General features: G+C 37.7%; 2 protein-coding genes and 1 non-coding gene across 11 annotated transcripts; all 3 read left to right on the top strand.

Annotated features, from left to right (window-relative positions):
- Positions 1–3,274: 3,274 nt before the first annotated feature.
- ACD11 (Glycolipid transfer protein (GLTP) family protein) lies at positions 3,275–7,181 on the top strand. Of its 9 annotated transcripts, none has more exons than XR_016301373.1 (7): positions 3,275–3,592; positions 3,684–3,859; positions 4,453–4,598; positions 4,832–4,889; positions 5,750–5,874; positions 6,101–6,137; positions 6,887–7,181. XR_016301373.1 is itself a non-coding variant. In XM_089626610.1 (5 exons), exons 1-5 carry the CDS (start codon positions 3,410–3,412, stop codon positions 5,805–5,807), a joined length of 621 nt encoding a protein of 206 aa, XP_089482736.1. In that variant the 5' UTR covers positions 3,275–3,409; the 3' UTR covers positions 5,808–7,181. The 9 variants fall into 9 exon arrangements, 2 of the variants coding, with proteins under 2 accessions (XP_089482736.1, XP_089482738.1); XR_016301370.1 differs by having other exon boundaries at positions 6,774–7,181; XR_016301374.1 differs by lacking the exon at positions 6,101–6,137.
- Positions 7,182–8,564: 1,383 nt separating this feature from the next.
- CPSF30 (cleavage and polyadenylation specificity factor 30) lies at positions 8,565–14,395 on the top strand. Its single transcript, XM_089627036.1, has 7 exons — positions 8,565–9,120; positions 9,663–10,043; positions 11,480–11,642; positions 11,751–11,861; positions 12,304–12,372; positions 12,627–12,713; positions 13,291–14,395. Exons 1-7 carry the CDS (start codon positions 8,708–8,710, stop codon positions 14,164–14,166), a joined length of 2,100 nt encoding a protein of 699 aa, XP_089483162.1. The 5' UTR covers positions 8,565–8,707; the 3' UTR covers positions 14,167–14,395.
- A 286-nt stretch (positions 14,396–14,681) lies between these two features.
- LOC149386309 (U5 spliceosomal RNA) lies at positions 14,682–14,799 on the top strand. The gene has a single exon (XR_016301538.1). It is a non-coding gene; the product is annotated as a U5 spliceosomal RNA (small nuclear RNA).
- Positions 14,800–15,236: the final 437 nt, after the last annotated feature.

Raw genomic sequence — 15,236 nt, 5'->3', positions numbered from 1 at the left:
ATCACAAAGAGAAATGATCTACTTCATTTCTCTCTACAATTGAAGAAGAAACACATTATATCTCTCATACTTCCTTTCACAAACAAATGCTATAATTATATCAAATTACATTTCATATAAAAAAGTATAAAAACTGAAAATTAATTAACATGTTCTTCAATTAGTAAGAATAACATTTCATTATATCTCACCCTTGTATCTTATCTTTCAACTAAGAAAAAAAAGAGCACGGCGATTCATACCACCACTTTTGATATCTTAGGATCTTCACTGCGCTCGTAACACTACGAGACGCTACCTTTCCATTACATCATTTCGAAATCAAAGAAAATATGATACATACAACTTGAAATCGATACACGTCACAAGCGCACCACCGATACGTATCCCGTAAATATTACCCGAGAAATTGCATTTAATATTATAAAAATTTGCATAAATATTAGATGACATGATCGTTGAATTGAGCTTGGTAGTTAGTGCACTAATAAATAAATAAAGATGGAGAAAGAAAACGACAAGGAAACAGTTTTTATCAAAGCTCCTTGCCCATAATAAAATATTAAAAGATACACATATCCTATATATATCCATAATAGATAAATTTATAATATTATAACAATGCATGGGATTTGAGATTGTCGGTGGTGACAATGACTCCATGGATATGAAGTTTGTATATGATTTGCGGGCCTTTGTCGGATGATCTATTGGCTGGCTGGCTTGTTTGTCATCGTCCACATGAACCACTAACACCTTCAAAAATTATTTTCTTAGTTTAGAGTATAAGGTGTCTTTATTTATTTTGGGTTTTTCAACTAATTACCTGACTAGTGGAAATTATTTACGATTACCGTTTTTTTATAAACGATAATCATAAATAATTTTTTTAAACTATAAACTTTTTCTAGTAATTACCTGACTAGTGGGAATTATTTATGGATGCCTTTGATGTGAAATGATGACTTTTTTTTGGATTGTAATTGCGATGGGTACAAGTGAATTATTCATTCCATACGCTTTTCTCGATCATATATGTATACATAATTTTATTGATTTGGATGCATCGAATTAAAATTATAAAGTCATTGGCATTCTTCACAATTACAGACAATACAAAACGTCTTCATAAGTTAAGATTAACTTTCTCTCTCCTTCGGCAGAGCTTCTCTCTCAAAAAACAGAGTACAGAAAACCCTAGCCTCACCAGCAGCCGCCGCCTCCTGGGCTCCGGCCTGGGAGGTGAGCATCGGCCTCCTCGGTAGCATCTCCTCACTGACGTGCGCGGCTCTAGGTGGCGGCTCTTCCCTCGTCCTTGCATCGGCTCAGCTCTTCGTTTCTCTGGCGCGCCGGCGGCTCCGGGTGCTCGACCGTGGTGAACGTGCTCAGGTCTCGGATTTGGCGGCTTCGGTGGGTCTATGGTTCGCAGGTGGTCTCGGTGGCCTCGGTGGGTCTGTGGTTCGCAGGTGGCCTCGGTGGGTCTGGTCTCGGATCCCTCGCTGGGTCTGTGGTTCGCAGGTGGCTTCGGTGGCTTCGGTGGATCAGGTCTCGGTGGCTTCGGTGGGTCAGGTGGCTCCGGTGGGCCTGGTCTCGGATCTGAGAACGGTTTGGCGGCTTCGGCGGCTTCCTCTGTTTTTCTCTCCGACCGGAGTGATACGGCGAGACTCCGAGCTAAAGATGGGAGGGACGTGGCTGAAGAGTTTTTCGGGTGCAGAAGTGGTCGGATCTGCCGTTTTGTTTGCGTTGTGTTTTTTGTTTTGTGTTTTTACTTAGTTATGCTTTATGTTTTTATGCGCGATGTGTTTGTCTTGGTTTATCTTGGACACGGATTAGCCGTTGTCCACTATCCCGTTGTGGATTTCCTGTTAGGTTTTGTTCTATACAGGTTGAAGATGCATCTTCTTCGTGGTCATCAAACCGAGGTTGAGTGGATCTTTCCATCTACCAATTTAGGTTTTGTTGAAAGAGCCCTATGTGTGCTCAATTTATGTGCTCGTCGTTCTTCCACTTGTCGGAAGCATGCACAAAACGTGCGATTACCGGAACTTAGTGTTAGTTTCACTTCGACTTAGGTTTGAGGTGTTCCATGTACTAAGATGTTTTTCTCCTGTATTGATGGGTTTCTTACCCAATTTTAATGGATATTCCGTGACTTTCAAAAAAAAAAAAAAAAACGTCTTCATAAGTTAAAGTAAATGTCCACGTCAACATTTTTATAAGCCACTAAAAAATGACATATATATGAAATCACTAAAAAGAAAAGGAGAGTAACTTTGAGCGTGAGCAACTCCGACCGAGAGGAAAAAGAGAAGAGTGGCCGGAATATTGCCGGAGAAAGAAGAACACCGCCGGAAAACTCAATCCCAAGATATTAGCAACCTCCTCTCCACTTCCCCTCTTCCAATTGCTCTTGAGTCCTTATGAATTTCCTCAATTTTTGTCTAAGATTCTAAGAAATCCTGAACGTGTTCATGGGGGTTTTTCGGATTTGAGCATCAAGTAAGAGAGAATTCGTTCATTTGATCCTTGAATCTTCAAAAACCATTGGTTTCTACATAAACCAAATTGGAATTTGGGGTTTTCTTCATTTGATCGTGTTCCAAATGTTTAATGCAAAAAATAATTTTTCAACTTATAAACGATCAATATTTTTGTTTTTTATGTTTACCGATTTGTTTATTGGCTGATGGGAATTGTTTACTATTTTAAAACAAATACTATTTTTTTTTTATCAGGATTTAAGTTAGTCGTTATTGGTTATTTTAGAATGGGAAAATTTCCAATTTCCTACTATTTTAAAAAATTTATCAAACTAGGTAGGACTAGTAAAAAAAAAATCAAATGAAAGATACACCAAATTTTACCTATTATACCCTCATACTAATTACCAACATATAATATTTCCCAATAAAATCTTTTATTTTTTCTCTTTTCCCGCTCAGCCCATCGATTAAAAGAATTTTTTTTTACTAATCTTAATTTGATAATTTTTTTTAAAAAGTAGGAAATTAGAAATAGACCTTAATTTAGTCCTAGTTAAGGAAATGTTACAAAATGTTGTAACCTAAAATATTTATTTTCCCAACTGGATATGGGAAAAATAGGCCCGAGCTCAGCCCAATCGTGAGAGCCCAAGTATAGGATATTTGTTTAATTTAACGCAAGGACAAATTTCACGGGACTACAAACAAGTACAATACAATGACAAATAGAACACAGGACGAAAATATCGTTATCCAAGTATCCAAACAGCCTGCGTAATATATTATTCGGAATTTATTCCTGTCCAACTTTGCGCTTTCTTTAAAAAAAAAAAAAAAAAATTGCGTTTTTCTGTCTTCAATTCATCAGAGAATCTCTCAAAAAAATTTGATCAGAGAAAATCGGAGAGAGAGAGAGAGAATCAACAATGGCGAACGAGAAGCCGCTTCGCAAAATAGCCGATGCGTTCAATGATCTCGCGGCGGCGGTGAACTCCGACGCGGCAAACGTGGAGGTGGAGCCATTCTCGCGGGCGTGCTCTCTCGTCTCTCCGCTCTTCGGATGCCTGGGAATCGCCTTCAAGTTCGCCGAGATTGACTACGTAGCCAAGGTAACACAAACTCATTCGCCGATTCGTGATCGGATTTCTCCGATTTTGATGAAAGGTTGCGATGATCGACGTAGTGACGGTTTTTTTTCAGGTGAACGATCTCTCCAAGGCTTCGAAGTCGATAGGGACGTTACAGTCGTTGCTCGATCACGACATTAAAGATAACTGCGTGAGAAATGCTGGTAGTCATTCGAGAAATTTGCTCAGAGTTAAGCGTGGGCTTGATATGATTAGGGTTCTCTTCGAACAAATGATCATTTCAGAGGAGTAAGTATTCTGTAATAGTCGTAGTTTAATTGTAGGAATTTGATTAAGATTCGATGCAAACTTGATCTTAAGAATATTAGACAGTATGGTTATATTAGTTGATTTCACCAGATTATCAACGCCTAGAAATTTTCAACATGTATCATAGATTGTTTAGATTTGTGGTGAAAAACGATTATAGTTTTCTCCAACAATTGTGTAGCTTGAAAAAAGATTAGCCATGTATCTAATTATGCTTGGTATTATGTGCATCATTTATATAACTTTTATCAAATGTCATTTGGATTGAAAACGCCAAGCATAACATGATCATGTTTTTTGAACAAGTTTTAGTTATAAAATGAAAAAAATGTAATAAGGTTAATCCAAGGTAAATATTATTCTGATGCATTGTATTTTCCTACAAAACAACTGACAAATTACATCCGGATGGGGAGGATCTTTCCACAAAGATATCACCCAATTGCTGATTGGCATTGTAATTGTAAAGATTTTCCTTATGCTTTGTGATTAAAATTTCGCTTGACATTCGAATATGCACCTGTTTATTTTTTTTTTGGGGGGGTTTAATGTCTATGGATGTCATGTGGCAGAGATGAATCACTTAAGGGTCCCGCTACCAAGGCGTATGCGATGGTATTTGAGCAACACCATGGTTGGGTTATTAGGAAGGCTGTTTCTGCTGGAATGTATGCCTTGCCTACCAAGACACAGCTGATGAAGAGACTCAATGAAGATGGTAACTCGTAATAGCTTATTTGATTTGTGTTTTTAAGTTGAAAATCACCGGCTTAATTGCATTTCTCGAACATGACATGATAGGCTTTTTGATGTTCTGATTTGGTTAAATGAATTGACCTCGCCTTAATTTTATGCTCATTTTTTGCCTGAGAATCTGAATAAAAAAAAAATTGAAAAATTTGTTGACAAAATTATTTTTATTTATCTGAACAACCTTTTCATCCATTTCAGTCGCGTCGGCGAAGATTCAAATGCAAACCTACATCGTTGCCTCTGCTCCGGTGATTCTGTACGTGGACCAACTTTTCCATTCGAGAAATTTGGGCGTGGATTGGTGAAACACGCTTTACAATGAATTTATACGGCTCGTGTTCTTACTTTCATTAAACATCTGTATTTCCATGTCATTAGGCAAAGTTGATCGGATTTTTATCGTAATTTATCTACTTCTACAGAGTTGTATATTACAATATAATAAATCGTGTTGCATATGCATATGTAGTTTGGAGTTTTCACAACGTAGAATCTAATAAGCTTGTCGTTCGTCATGGTTTTATGAAAGCCTCCCCATTGTCGTGTACTCTGGGCTATTTAGCTTTGTGTTTGCCTCGTATTTCAATTACCCTAACTAAACAACTGAACAGGGAATGTTTTTCACTTTGGTCATTTCAACTTGGTTTTTGTTCCCCGTTTGTGCATTTCTTCAGGGTCCATTGAACAAAGTGGATCTTTGAATGGCATATCTTCAGCAACTTAATATATCTATAAACCAGGATTTTTCTTTACTTTAAATTTCAGGTTCACTAATGAATTATTCATGATTGCTTCAAATTATTTGATGCTTTAGAATAATACAAAGCAGCAATTGCTCCCATGGAAGGAGTTCGAGAATATATCAGTCTTGCAAGTCATATTAAACTATCATGCAAGAGTTACCCCTTTCAAAAGGATAAGTGACAAGTATACGAGATTAAGCCTTCTGGACTATAATTCTTTTTAACTCTCATATTTTTCTACTCTGGTATGATAATGTTTCATTATTTTTAACTCTTATACCTGGGCATGACCACATCTGTAAGAAATATTGAGATTCGCTCAAATATATAGTGATTTGTAGAAAGTATTTGAATGAGTCGTAACCATTTTCAGGCTGTCTCGACGAGGGAGGTATCTGGGATTCCGCTACGCTAATAGCGCTCCTTATTAAGTTCCACGGGATAATAAACAGAAACGGCTTGGATGTATTGGTCCCCTATAAGGACAAGGTCATTCATGTAAGTGTATATATACATATAACAAGTGATGTCTTAAAACTTAGCATTTTTTTTCAAGTAAAAGCTATCTTTTCTACTGAAATCTTAGAATACGCTGTTGCCTTGTGGCTGCAAAGAGATGCACATATTTCAGTGCGCATGTCTCTCTGCTCCACTACTTTTTTGTTATGAATGATTCGTTTATTCATCAGATATGCAAAACTGTTTCTCATGCTTTAATCTGCAGATTGTCAATGATATAGCGAGGTTGGGCTGGTCTAGAGGTAAGAGCGAGAGAGAGAACTATAGGCTTCTGTCTGATCTGATTTTTATAAGAAACTCTTTTTCCTTTCCACACTGAGTATCTGAGACGCGTTTGATGTGTTCTACCAATTCGATTTATTGTCTTCAAAAAAAAAAAAAAAAAAAAAAATTGTCTTCAATGAACTAGAATGTTTTCATATAAATGAGTATCTCTAGTTATTGCAGACTTCAATGGTTGGGTGATACAACTAATCTGTTTTGTGGTCACTGCTAGTCTTATTCTATAGGGTGATTTTATTGATAATCATTTTGCAAAGAGAATTGTGAGTTTGTGTTGAGCGTTCATTAGTATATATCATGAGGGGGATGAGACGGTGAAGAAACCAGATTGGAACGATTTAAATCTCGATCTCATTGTTGGTGAATTCATTTTTCAAACTTTCAAGTCTTTCTTCAGGAGCGGTGGGAGGTTCAAGGGAAAAATAGTAGAAGTTTTGTAGCAACTCTTATGGGGATGGGATATTATTTTCTCTTACTGTTTATAGAACAATATAATCTGTCTTTAAATGTATTTTCTTGTTTCCTTGATCTGCTTTTGAGTTCTTATTCTGGTCTGCTTCATTTTTAAACTCTCTAACGCCAAATTTTTTTCTCAGGAACTTTGTTTTCTGGAAACATTGGACAACCTGTTCTGATATCCAAGCTGGTTTTTGATCTTCTGTTAATTAAGTTTCCTATGTCCTTTTTCTTTTTTATGTAATATTTTCAGAAGTACACTGTTGTGCCAAAGCCAAGGGAGCTCAAAGCAAGGATTGATTTTTCGGGGAAACCGACCGGAAACCGTCTTACCGGAGAGTACCGGTACTGGTTCAACATTTACCTTTTTCGTTCTAATTTACCGGTGTTTTCCTGTACTTTTCGGTGCTTTCCGAGGGTTTTCGTTCGTCGCAAGCTTTTTTGTCAACTTTCCTTGTTTTTGGTGGGTAAGTTTCAGGGGGTTTCTCTATTTTTGGATTTTTTTCTCTTACAATCCAACCCGTCAATAAAAATATCTCACATTCTTTCTGTTACTCTTACGTCTAATCTCTCTTTTGTTTTTTATTTCATAATTTTTTTTTATTTATTATTTTTTTTTTAAATGAGATATATTAATGATATGTGAAATTTTCCATTCTTAAAGACTACAACTGTTGATGTCGAAATCTCAACAATCACAAATATTATATAAGATATATTTATTTGATTTATTTAAGGGTCTCAGAAGACTTCGTTTAAGAAACAACTAATATCAAAAGAAATATTAATACAAGGTAATAAAAGAATAAGCTTTTATTTATTTAATATTGTTGTTTACAAGAGGCGAAGTGTCGAATTCAAGTGGGCGAACTCAACAAATGACCGAGAGAATTTGAATAATAAATAAGTATGTTACGTGAGCTTGTGTGCAAAAAAAGAAAAATGAATACAATGGTTCTTATTTATAGGCGAAGAAGAGATCGTCTTGAAGGACACGTGTTGGTCAATTCGTCCTCGCCATGTCGTAGGTTGGTCAGGTATTAGATCCGGTCTTCTCGGCGAAGTCATAGCTTGACTACGACTTCGTTCCTTAGCTGGACCAATGCGTGCGATCTGATCACCTTTCAACGAGCTAGGCTTTTCGCTTGGAGCCAGACCGAATCACTTATTGGGCTTTGGCCGAACTAAAGCCCAATAAATAACATCATTTAATGCATATGATCGTCATATAATGCAAATGACGACAATAGTATCAAGCATAAAATAACAATAAAATAAAACGACAATATATAGGAAAAACGATGTCGTATGATCAAAAGCATGACAACAGTAATAAGACGTCAAACGAAAATTAAAAACTCCAAGAACAATAATACCTAGAAAATGATATTTATTGTCCCTATTTTAAGATCGGTATGTTTTTAAAACAGAAAACGACACTCTATAGTACAAACAACATCGAATAATAAAAAGCAAAAGGACACTAATATATCAAACACAAGAAAATAAAAGAAAACGAGATTATTTAAATTAAATAATGACAATAACATCAAACATAAAATCAAATAGCGTATAGTAAAACGATTACGTATAATAAAATGCAAAATGAAATTATTAAAACATCAAACGACAAAACGATAACATTAAAAACGACAATTATAAAATTTACGACAATATTATTAAACGAAAAAATAAACAATACCCTATAACAAAACGACGTTGTATGCTAAAAAGAAAAACGACAACAGTAAAATGTTAAACGACAAAAAATAGCAATAAAATGATAAAGAAATGGACTGGATTGCCTCGATTTTTTTTTTTAAGCGGCAGACAGTATCTCATTCTATTTTTGTTTTAAAATTAATTTTTATTTTTAGCTTGAAATTTTATGCTTCTACTTTTAAGTTATAACTTATGTTTTGTTTTACGTTTAGATCAGAAACACGCCCAATAATAAATTAACATCCGATCACCGCCCTCTGACAGAACTAATTACACAAACTATAGTTCAGTTTTTTTTTTCCCCTCTTCCAATTTTCCCACCAAACCCTAAACCCTCTCCTTCTTGACTACAATGGACGACTCCGACGGAGGCCTCAGCTTCGACTTCGAGGGCGGCCTCGACACCCTCGCCCCCGCCGCCGGCGCCGGAGCTCTTAACTCCGCCGCCGCACCGGCCCAAATCCAACCGGAATCGTCCTCCTTCGTAGTCTCCACCGGCCCCGGCGGGCTAGCCTCCGCACCGTACTCGGACGGCCCTGGCGGCGGCGGAGGGAATCGCGGCGGCGGCGGAATGAGGAGCTTCCGTCAGACGGTGTGCCGGCACTGGCTTCGGAGCCTGTGCATGAAGGGAGAGGCGTGCGGGTTTCTGCACCAGTACGACAAGGCCAGGATGCCGGTCTGCCGCTTCTTCCGGCTCTACGGCGAGTGCCGAGAGCAGGACTGCGTCTACAAGCACACCAACGAGGATATTAAGGAGTGCAATATGTGAGTACGCTCTTTTTTGTTTTGTTTTTCTTTGTTGATTCTTCCATCTGATTCTGATTAGAGCCGAGAAAGCTGTGAATTGAGTTGAATTCGGGTGTTAGGTCTTTAGTGATCGTGTTATTTGGCTTGCAATTTGAAGTGGAATTCGGATTAGCTGATTAATGGATTGTTGAGTGCGGTTTAGGAAGATCGTAGAAAAGTTTGTGTATTGAGGTTGATATTTCTTTTGCTGAAAGGTAGATGTCACTTTTTTTTCTTTCTTTCCCTGTGTGTGCATTTCTCTTGTTCTTAACTTCAACTGGTGATAATGAGAGCGGTTTTGGATCTATTTATAATATAGTTATTAGGTCAATGTTTATAAGAGCTCGATGGAATATTTTTTTTCTTTTCTTGTGGTATACAAGCTTTTGTTGATGATCAAAGATAATAGCGTTATCTGTCTTGTGAGAAAATGAGTGTTTCATAAATCTTCCATTGTGGAAATCTATGTGCAAGAGAAGAGATTTAACTGATATGAGGGTAATTTTTTTGTGTGAATGTAGGTACAAGCTAGGTTTTTGTCCGAATGGTTCAGATTGCCGATATAGGCATGCAAAGCTGCCTGGACCACCGCCTTCTGTCGAGGAAGTTCTTCAAAAGATTCAACATCTGAGTTCTTACAGCAACTACAGCTCTAACAAGTTCTTTCAGCCAAGGAGTGGTGGTTTTGGCCAACAAGCCGAAAGGCCTCAAGGCCCAAGCGGAGTCAATCAAGGTGCTGTCGGGAGACCTTCTATGGCAGAGTCGGGTAATGCCCAGCAGCAGACACAGCAGGTTCAATCGTCTCAGAATATTGCTGCCCAAAACCAGATACAAGGTGCTCCGAATGGCCTGCCAAATCAGCCGAACAGAGCCGTGTCGATGCTTCCTCAAGGAATATCTAGGTTTGTTCAGCGTCCCAAGGTCTTTTATTAAGTTATGCAAGTCAATTATTGTATTCTTTAACAGCTTTCAGTATAAACTATAAAGGGTCCTTTTTTTTATTATTTATTTTTACAAATAATTGCGTAGAAACATAGATGGCGCATGACTGAGCTGTAATTAGCTTTACTATACCGATACTTACTTTTTTTGCAAACAGTTTATTATATAATACTGTACACCACTTGTACTTTAACTATTCAATATATGGATTTTCTACGACCTTTCTGTAGCATGCTCTCACAGTTTATAGTTGTTAAGATATGAGGCATCTAAACAAGCCACCTCTCCATTAAACAAAGGGGGATACGGTTTTGTATAATTGAATTGTTTGTTGATTAGGGATTCAAAAATAATTGAGTTCATTTTCTGTCTGATTTATATACCCTTTGCAAATGTTTATCAAAAGCTTTATCCACGTTTTTATGCGTTTTTTTTTTCTTCATGAAAAGAGTAAACTTGTCTACACTCCAAGATCATCCGAGCAGATATCCTTAAATTACCTCAGTTATTTTTATATATGTAATGCTGATGTTAGGGCTTGTTTCCCTATTATGTTGTGTATTTTTCATCCACACAAAAATTATGTCAGAACCTTGACTGCATATACTTTTCCAATTCTAGATGAGTTGTGAACATGTTTGTGTTGTGAATACACAACATGAAGGAGGTTTATACTCTTTAATTTAGTCGTTGTGTTAAGACTATCACATATTGAAGCTGCTCATGTATGATTTATTAATTGGCAAACCGTAGTATTTTTTTAACCACAAAGCTCTATTCTGGTGCTCGTGTTGTTTAAGTATTATTTGTAACTATGCATAAATGCTTTCCACATTTGAAGACAAAGCAGTAAATTGATGCAGAACTTTCAGTAACCCACTGGTCACATCTTTATTGCATAATTTGGTTCCCTCGTCATTGGGGCACAAAGCAGAGTTGGATATGAATTTCATGTGTAGGGTTCTTAGTGGTACCACATACATGTATTTGACTAAAGTTGAAAGTACTCCATGAACACGTAATTAGGGAAGTGATAAGCACATTTTCCTTAAAGCCTTAAGATGAGAGTATAACACACATTGTTAGAAAGGAAATACTTCATAATTTGGATCTGTACTTGTTAGGTCTGAGGTTCTCTATTTTAGATGTGAATGTTTGAAGTGCGTAGTCTGCCACTTCATTCTTCTGATGGCCGGTTAAAAGGTTAATTAGAGCTGTCATTCAACCATAATAATTTTTTACAATTGAAACTCTGTCATAAGTTTTCCATCGGGATTATCTTTCCTCTTAGAATGAAACTTTATCTTATTCAAGGTGTTCCTTTTATTAGTCTGTAATAAAAGAAAATCGGGATTGATTCAGTTTATTCATCTTGTTTTTAAAATATGAACTTTAGGTATTTTATAGTTAAAAGTTGCAACCGTGAAAATCTGGAACTATCTGTGCAACAAGGAGTATGGGCAACTCAAAGAAGCAATGAAGCAAAGCTAAACGAAGCTTTTGACTCTGTTGACAATGTAATCTTGATTTTCTCAGTCAATCGGACGCGGCATTTTCAGGTAGTTGCAATCTAAGCTACCACAATTGTTTCTTTTGGTTGATACTGTTTTTTTTTTTTCTTCTTTCTTGCCTCTTGTTATATTTAACATTTAATGGTTGTTGGTTAGGGCTGTGCTAAGATGATGACCAGAATTGGGGCCTCGGTTACTGGGGGCAATTGGAAGTATGCTCATGGGACTGCACATTATGGGCGGAATTTCTCAGTGAAATGGTTGAAGGTAATTTGTGTACATTTTTTTCGTACAAGATTTTTTCTCGTGGAGTTCATATGATTTTCGGATTTTGTTCAAGCACTTGTAACTTCTACTCTTAAAACTGAGGACTCATTACCTGCTGTAGAAACTGTTAAAAGATAGATCAGGACAAACCCCAAGGGTTGAGGGGAAAAAAAAAAGGACAAACCCCAAGGGTTGAGGGGAAAAAAAAAAGGACAAACCCCAAGGGTAGGGCTAGTGATAAGAGCGATTCCTGGGACCTTGTCAGTCCCCGGTTTGATTTTTTTCGGGTCTAACCCAGACACAGTGGGCCATAAAAAGAAAAAAAGATAGATAACTCGACATGTCTTAACACGTATTTTTGGTCGCTTGCCATATATGTGTAGCAATTGCTCCAATGCCTGATTTGTTTTCTCTTTTGTTTTCTTCTGTTGGTAACATGCAGTTATGCGAACTCTCCTTCCACAAGACGCGGCATTTAAGAAATCCATACAACGAGAACTTGCCGGTTAAGGTATAATTGAGTCCTCATGATGAGTTTTGAAAATGTTAATGAGCAGAGATTTTTTCTTTTCTTGCAATGACATAGTTTGTAACCAAATATGTGAAGTGGTCATATGACGGCATGACCACTCATAAACTTATATATAAGACACGCAATGACTATAAAGTATACAAGAGTTGCATTTACTACATAATCATATATTCTTTGACCAAGCAAAATATAGATATTTTTTTAAGCTCACTCTTGTGCTTTTGTAATTGCAGATTAGCAGAGATTGCCAAGAGCTTGAGCCCTCAATTGGTGAGCAGTTGGCCTCCTTGCTATATCTCGAGCCAGATAGCGAACTCATGGTATGTCTACTATTATGTGCCATGCATAAAATTTTACAGTATGTTACCTAGATTGAGTTATTACTATTGTGCGGTCTTACTTTTAACTGCCCCAAAGATTGGTACGTTATACAAAGCGTAACTACTAAAAAACATATACATGACAATAGCTCAATACTAGCTTTTTTTTTCTTCTTTTTCTTTCAATACTAGTTTTAAATATTGCCACCACAGATATACGGATGTCTTTATGTATACTTACTCTTTAATTATTGCTTCTTAGTTTTGTCTGTTATTTTTGGTGTACTTTAAGCACTGCTGTATACGAACTGTGAAGGTACTGAAAATCAAAGACTGGCTGATTGACATCTTAGGAAACCCTCGATTTGTTGTGTCTGTCATCGTAGATGGAATACCCATTTAGTTGAATCTGTGAACTGTGCATTTGATTTTTGTGTTGAAGTAACATTTTTCTGCAGACAGCTTAGTTGAATACACTAGAGAATACTTTAATTTGTTTGACCTGTGATGTATTATTTAAATAAGATGTAAAAAAAAAAAAAACCAAGATATTAATCTTACCCCGCTTGATTTACAGGCGATTTCGGTAGCAGCAGAGTCGAAACGAGAAGAGGAAAAAGCAAAGGGAGTGAACCCAGACAATGGCGGGGAAAACCCTGACATCGTCCCGTTCGAGGACAACGAAGAGGAGGAAGAAGAAGAGAGCGACGAAGAAGAAGAGATCAGCTTCGGCCAAAATCCCGCGGCGGCACTGAATCAAGGCAGAGGAAGAGGCAGAGGAGGGGGTGTCATGTGGCCCCCACAAATGCCACTTGTCCGCGGAGGAGCTCGACCCATGCCCGGCTACCCGCCCGTGATGATGGGCCCGGATGGATCGCCTTACGGGCCCGTCACCCCCGACGGATTCCCAATGCCCGATCTCTTCGGCGTTGGGCCACGCGGGTTCAACCCGTACGCCCCGAGATTTTCCGGCGACTTCATGGGGCCGAATTCCGGCATGATGTTCCGCGGCCGACCGCCGAATTCCGGCGGTGTCTTCCCCGGGGGCGGATTCGGGATGATGATGGGCCCTGGGCGGGGCCCACCGCCGTTCATGGGCCGGCCCGTTCGCCCGGGCCCGCCTCCGATGTTTCCGCCGCCGGCTCAGAACCCGAACCGCGGGCCGCGGAGAGGACCGGCGAACGATCGTAACGACAGCAACGCGAGGTATAATTCCGGGCCGGACCAGAGGGGTCACGAGATTTCGGGCCCGGGGGTTGGTGGGCCCGAAGATGGTCCCAATGCTCATGGCAACAGCGGCCACCACGAAGACTCGTTCGGCGGGGCCGGAAACAGCCTTAGGAACGACGAGAGCGAGAGCGAAGATGAGGCTCCGAGGCGGTCGAGGCACGGCGAGGGAAAGAAGAAAAGGCGAAGCTCCGAACGAGACGCCTCGGTTGGGTCTGATCATTGATTCTTCTTGCCGGATTCTCTTAGCTGACACTTTTATTTCCCATATTCAATTCAGATTTTTTTTTAACCCTTTGTAATTTGTTATTTTATTCCCCTTGTTTTCATATCCCTTAGCTTAAAATATGTTGTTAGATAAACAATATTTTTGTAACTAGACACTTCGAGTTGTGTTGAAAAAGTGAGGATTGTATTATTAACAAACTTGCAATATAAATTCTCTCATTATATTATGTTGCAATGTTCTATTATTGTTATTGTATTTTTTTTTTATAAATAATGTAAATGTACAATGATTTTGAACTTTAAATAACTTATTGAAAATTGAAATGACAAGCTTTTAAATAAGATAGTACAATAGTTTCTCTCAATTACAACTTTTGAGCTCATGGACGTCTCGGAGTTTTTGGCTATGCTTCTCAGTTCTCACAAAGGAAATCCCACATCGAAAGCAACACAACGGTCCTAAGACGAATAGCAGATATAAATAAACAAGATATGGGCCTTTACAATCCAAGCAGCCACGTGGTGAGTACAAAGCGAACTATTCTTTCGCCTTTTACTAAAGAATACCGTGTGCTCGCCACAAATAGTGGCATACTCTAATTTTTTGAGGTGCTTCTCTGAAAGAGAAGTTCCTACAAATCCTAGTTTAATTTTAAGACGTATCATTGTTTATAGTTTTAGTATTTGGGAACGATAGAAAATTATTGAAGTCCATTCAGAATGATACATACTTTATAAAAATCCTACATAAGTTGCAGGCTAAATGAATTCTAGTTTGCATTAGATGTGTAAATTTATATTGTATAAAAGTTTTTGATAGGCTTTAAAATCAATAGTTTGAATTTATTTTATTCATAATTTTTTCGAAGGAAAAGGGTGTGTGCTCTTTTTTTAAACACTAAAATAACACACTATAATTGGTTTATTTATGAACCATTTTAATTAAAAAAAGTCACAAATTTCATTTTAAAATTGTAAGCTTATATAAATATTATTGAAAGAAGGCTTTTAAATATTTGTTGTTAGATTAATCAACCAATTATTCAAATAACAATAAATGGTTACTTT

Source organism: Urtica dioica, chromosome 9 (genome assembly GCF_054948205.1).
Source record: "Urtica dioica subsp. dioica isolate 48M chromosome 9, U.dioica_male_clone48M_v1_H2, whole genome shotgun sequence".
In the NCBI taxonomy this organism is placed as follows: domain Eukaryota; kingdom Viridiplantae; phylum Streptophyta; class Magnoliopsida; order Rosales; family Urticaceae; genus Urtica; species Urtica dioica.
Note: the sequence above shows the minus strand (reverse complement) of the source record. Positions and strands in the feature narration are given on the sequence as shown.